The sequence below is a fragment of the Artemia sp. Qi Xiang Cuo genome, chromosome 2 (assembly GCF_049724085.1).
Source record: "Artemia sp. Qi Xiang Cuo chromosome 2, ASM4972408v1, whole genome shotgun sequence".
NCBI classification, from domain to species: domain Eukaryota; kingdom Metazoa; phylum Arthropoda; class Branchiopoda; order Anostraca; family Artemiidae; genus Artemia; species Artemia sp. Qi Xiang Cuo.
In genome coordinates, this window is record NC_142795.1 from 69,248,648 (window position 1) to 69,254,647 (window position 6,000).

Genomic DNA, 6,000 nt, shown 5'->3' on the forward strand with positions numbered 1-6,000 from the left:
TTATGTCTTATTTCTTGCTTTGTGTCTATGGGTAACTAATTCAAGGGCAAGGTGGTCACTTTTACCAATGGATGGGATATAATTTATCCTTTGGATCAGTTCACTATTGTTAACAAAGACTAGATGAAGTAATGTTGGTTGCTCCTGGTGGGGGAAAAAACATGTGGGTTGGTTGATTGCCTGGAAAGCAGAGAGATCATGAATACAATCAACAAAGGGACTGATGATGGATAAACTACAAGTAACTGGGTTATACGGAAACCCTTCCTTCCACAAGAGATTAGGAAAATTGAAGACACCTCCTATAAGAAAATCGCCTTTGAAATTTTCTGTGGCTTTGCAGAACATATTTGAAAGTGCATACTCGGTATTGATGGAGGAGGGAGATTAGGAACTGCAGTATACACATCCAATCCTGGTTCGGCGTAGGTCTTGGCCTTGGTCTGTGATGTCCAACCAAATGGTTTCCACAGATGGCAAGCTAGATTCTATATAAAGTTCCCGGACAGTATAAGCTGCTTTAACGTAATCTGGGACTCCATGCTTTCGTTCTTTTGACGAGAGGTTTGAGATGATTTGGTAACCAGGCAATTGAATATGTGTATCTCCTAATCTACTCTTGGTATTCTTAGGGAATACTTTGATAAGTAGAACCAAATCATAATCTTTACTATAAGTCAGACTTTTTAATTCATTTATTTGGTCGGTAATTTGATTTATGTTAGCTAATAGAAGGCAAAATTCTGGACTTCTTTTGAGCAGCCATTGATGTCTAGTCCTTGTTCCTCATGTTCTGTGTGGGTAGGATCAGTAGATTGGCAGAGAGAACCGTCATTGATGCTGGACTGGCTATTTAAAGTATCTGATGTGATACACGCTTCAAATGAGGAAAATAGAGTAGAACATAGAGACATATAAACGCTTTCATCATCATTATAACTATTAACTCTATTTACGACATATGGCAGCTTTACATTTGCATGGTTCTTGGGGTGCGTATTTCTGCAACACCTGGTGCTCTGTTTTTTTTAAACTATTTTCCCATTATGAATATAGAGGTCTTTTTCCCCAGCGGTAACTCTGGCTTTCAGCTCTTCAACATCTATCTTATGTCTAGTTCCGTCTTTTCTTGACATATTGCTATAAAAACGGATATCTGACTTCTGCTGGGAAGACTCGTTAATTATGCCATGTTTAATCAAAATTGTAGGCACAGTGTAAAGTAGAGAGGTCTTTGAACTGATTCACTGGCAACAGTTAGCCTTGGGGGTAGACGTTTTAATTTGGAGATGGGATCAGATGGCAGGCCATACTGGGACTCTGAATAATTTTGGACATAGGCATTATCTACTGTTGTCAGAAGATTGCCATAGGCAACTAGATTATTTTTCCGCTGCGATCTATCTATTTCATCGCGCACTGGTTTTCTTAGGTCTGTTTGCACAAGGTGGCTGATGTCTGTTATTAGACTCTTTGTTTCTGCCTTTACGGCATCAGATGCAATTTTTTTTTAACTTTGGTAATGTTGCTCTTAGATTCTACTGCAAGTTCAATAGTTTCAACTTTGGCTTTAAATTGCTTCTATGTTGTTGCTCAGTCCTTCAGATAATGTGCTCATTTGCTGGGTTAGACTTATTTGTAAGCACGAAATTGCGTTTGTAACAATTTTTATTACGTCATCCACTGTAGCGGCAACAGAATTAGCTTGGGTTTCAGTTGCATTAACTTTACGTAGAATACACAACCATTGACAACCTATTTTTGACGTCATTTTATCAAGTAGATCATATTCTTCAGCACTTAGCTTAAGACAGGTTGCACACAGCCATCTTCCAGACTTATCACAATTAATTACCTCTGCTGTATCATCAAGGCCAATACTACAGGCAGCACAGATATCTTTATCCTTGCATGGGCTTGCTCGCATTCGTTTATTGCCTTTAGGTGGCATTACGGCTTGATTTGCTTATTATATGGCTTCTGACGAATAAAAATCCAATATTGGGGGGAAAAAACAATGAACACTGGGAACCCTGCACGTTAAGAAGAAGTAGCGCTTGATATATATTTAATAGTTTTCCGTTTCCTTTATTTTCAAGTTGTTTGCATTTGCCAGTATAAGAAAAACAATGCAGTTTTGTTTTGCACAATCAGTTCATAAAATTTATGATGCATAAAAAAGTTAGTAATTATACTAATGCAATAGTTTGTATTTTTTAGAGAGAAGGGGAGGGGGAGTGCTATTGTATTGAATACTTTGATCTCATTGATTTTTTGGCAAAACAGATGACTTATTTAATACTTTTATAAAAAGGCAAAGGAGTCATAATAACATTATCAAAATTCATTGCAGCTTTTAACAGCTTGAGTCTTGTATTTTTTTTTGTAGGAATGTTTTAATTTTTTCTTGATATACTTAAAAAAAAAAAATTCTTATTTTGGGTTTGGTATTGACCTATTCTCAGGTAGTATTTAGATGATCTTGTGGAAATTGACTAAACAAAGAATTGTCAGGAAATGTAAAAAAAAGGGACTGTTTTCTTATTGACTCCATGTCTTATGCGCATAGTTGGGAGAGTGGCCTATTTGGTTGCATATAATATTAGGACATGCCTGTCTAAATTTACCCCACCTTCTCCTTTGAAATTTCATTATAATCCCAAAAAGATATACTTGGCATTGTTTTAGGGGCTTCTTGGTCATTTTGTGGTGTATTCTTGCCTTTAGTCATATGTCTAATCTGCTTCCTTTTTTTAGATTTGTCATAGACTTGAAGGGTTTTTGTGCTTCAAAAGAATTCAAAGGAAATTGTGCCCGTGGTGAAATAACTGTGAGTTGAGTATCCCACCCCGTTGATTTAGATATATTTTGTTTCCTTTTATAGAAATTGAGCTAAAGTGCCATCTGTATTTTGTTCAATTTTGTGGTCTTAGTTGCCGTTGCGATAAATTAGCTGCTTATTCCAATTGTCTCGGAATAACAACACCTGTGAAGAAGTGGTTTTAGTTCCGTTTTGTTTGCTAATGTGTTGAGAAAGTGAAATCGTTTTTGGATATAGTAGTACTTTGCATATGTATCGTTACTGAAGAACAAACCCATCACCACTTTTTCAGTATCTTTATTGAAGTTGTGTGACAAGCTTAATAGGCTACTTTTTCTATTCATCAAGTGTGAACTTGTTGTTTTATGTACTTGAATTGTGCTAATGCTCTTTCTAACTTCTATTGCGTAATTCTGATTCAGTTCTTTTTTTTGGGTAGGTCTCAATTTGATAAGATATATTTGACAAATTAAAAATCATTATGGAGATTTGAAAAAGATAAATATGAAAAAATGTTTGCTCTGTTTTTAGTATATTCAGAGGTTGTCTAATTCAATACTGACTCAAGCTCTTGTGTAGAACAAGAGTTTGGGACTTATTATACTTGTGCAATATCACATTAGGAATTAGAGTTGAAATGTATTAGATTTATTTGATGCATAAATTTGTAAATTGCTTTTTGGGGTAATAACGTCTTTTCTTCTTTTGGTTAAATGTTTACTAATTAGTGTCAATTAAGCTCAATGAGGGATGCTTATTTACCAATTTTAGGGGCATTAAAGTTTTGAACTTAATCAAAGTATAAAGCAACTAGACAACAAGCAGAAAAATATGCATTTAATATTTTAAAGTTAGATATAGTTGACCAAAGTTTGTGATAGTATTTATTAGCTGTATTGTTTCCAAACTACTTTTTTATCCTCTCTGTTATTTTGTACATGAGCATATGCAGTTCACTTCTTTTAAAAATTAGCTACAACCATAGGTGAGCATAGGTCTCAGCTGGATGAGTGAGGCGTTAAAGTAGATCAGTATCTTTCAAATGTTCCTGAAGAAGGGATCCCTTGAGCCTGTCTCTGGCAAGAACTTTCTCCCTTGCGCATAGATATGCCTTTGTTAGGTATGTTTTCAGCATCATAATGATTGGAAAAACTAGAATAACAAGCATTCACTATATGCGCTTTATGTAAGGAGGAGTAGCTAATCAAGGACAGTGTGTAGGTATCAGGGACGTATCCGGGGCGGGGGGGTGTATGCCCCCCTCTCCGAAATTTTTGTCCAACTCCCCAAAACATAACCAAAATGAAAATAAACAAATTGTTGATGCTTTTTTTATAAAGTTTTTGTACAAATACCCCCCCCCCTCCCCAAGAAAAATACCTGGCCACAAACCCTAGGTGTCATTTATCGTCCTGATCCTGCTTTTGTCTAGGGTTGCAGATATGATGAGTATAAGTAATTTTTGTATTAGATAAATAAATGCAATCATGCCAACACTCATTGGATATTATGTTTGTCAACTTCTGTAGCTATCTTAGTCAATAGGGACATCAACTAAGCAAATAATGAGAAAAATCAAACTTACTTTAAACAAAATCGTAATGCATCTTTATCTCAATAACAGCGGTTATTGCTACTTAGCTTAATTCATTGTTGTCCCAGGCCTTTTGAGTGGGGAACATGTTAAAATCTGTGTAATTTTGAGGCATGGTTTCAACAAAAGAAATGAATAAATACATTTTTTTTTTATCAAGGAGATAGCATAAGTTTGCTAATGTCCACTTCTTGGAGGGGGGGGGGTGTACAACTAAAGTAAATTTTAGGCTATAATTTTCATAGTGGGATCCCCCTTGTACAGGTTTTAAGAATTTGGGTAGTTTGTTTGATGTGTTACTCTTGTATCAGAGACAGTATTTACTGTTAACTCTTTTGACTATTTGAAAGATAAGATGGTAATTTGCATCATGCAGGTGATCCCAATATAAAATTAGCCAAATTAAAATTTTTAGTTAAATAAATAACCATCAAAACTGAAATATAAAATTAAAAGCAAAGAAAAACTTTCTGATGAAAGACAAAATATTGATGAAAGACAATGGAAATTAGTGGAGAGTGATGGAAAAGATGGGAAACACGTGGAAAGTAGAAGAGACAAATATCTTCAATTTAGAAAGCATTGATAGCCTCTTAACGTTTATAAAATTTGAAGGGGTTAAACAATAAAGAGAACTGTTGTTTTCGAAATCCCAAAGGAAATAATAATATTGTTGATTAGCTGGAAAATTAATTTGTGAAGGTTCTTGTGATTCTCTGTTTCTTTTTAAGGAATTTTCCTTTTAATTTCCATTTTTAAATATATTTCAGTTTTATCTGAGTCTTTTTATTGAAACATTACTAGTATCAACGACTCATTGCAGTAGCAAGCCACTCTTAGCATCTTGCTCAATACTGTGTTGTAATTAAGCTGTAATTTGAGGGGCGCCGCTCCTCAGTGTCCCTATCTGGTTTTGCTGGCAGGATTTCCCTTTTGGCATCAGAGACAGAGGAAAGAGCTTATGGTGGAGTTGAGGCCCACAACAACCACAAAATCTCACTATCAGCCAAGAGCCTAGCCAACTATACCTGCACACAGAGCATAGAAATCGACATCTATCATCTTATATTTGAACTCCTAGAGTCGAAAGATCTACTGAAAGATATCGGAAAATATTCAATAAACATGAAAAAATCAAACTAGTAACTCAGCAGCCCACAGAGTGAATCAAAAGGAAAATAGCTAAATAGCATTACTGAAAAGCCCGCCTTTTGTTAAATAGAAGAAGAAGAACTACCTCTCAACAACAGAACAGCTCCAGTTGTTTATGCTCGGACTGTTTTTGCTGGGGCTGATTTTATTGGACATTTTGTAATTTGTAGAAACATATAAAATAATAAGAAGGAAACATGTAGACTAAAATTAAAGGTTGTGCGTTCGAGAAAAAAGTGTTGTTAACTAGTTGAGGTGTTTGTGTATTTACTTCTTGTTATCAAATTGCCTTATTTCAGCTTGATGCTTCATTTGTTCAGACAGAAGTAAGATTTCTCAAAGCTAATAATCGTTCTGTCAAATGTGTTTTGTTGCATACGTTAGTATAAGTAGAATCTTCTTTTGTGATTAAGAGAATACCAGCAGTAAATGT

General features: G+C 35.1%; 1 protein-coding gene across 1 annotated transcript in view; it reads left to right on the top strand.

Annotated features, from left to right (window-relative positions):
* Positions 1-5,547, top strand: part of LOC148955548 (akirin-2-like) — a 28,920-nt gene extending 23,373 nt beyond the window's left edge. Inside the window, exon 4 of the mRNA XM_089102762.1 lies at positions 2,758-5,547. Within this exon, the coding sequence (XP_088958888.1) occupies positions 2,758-2,768 (11 nt within the window). The 3' untranslated portion in view covers positions 2,769-5,547. The remainder of the gene's footprint in view (positions 1-2,757) is intronic.
* Positions 5,548-6,000: the final 453 nt, after the last annotated feature.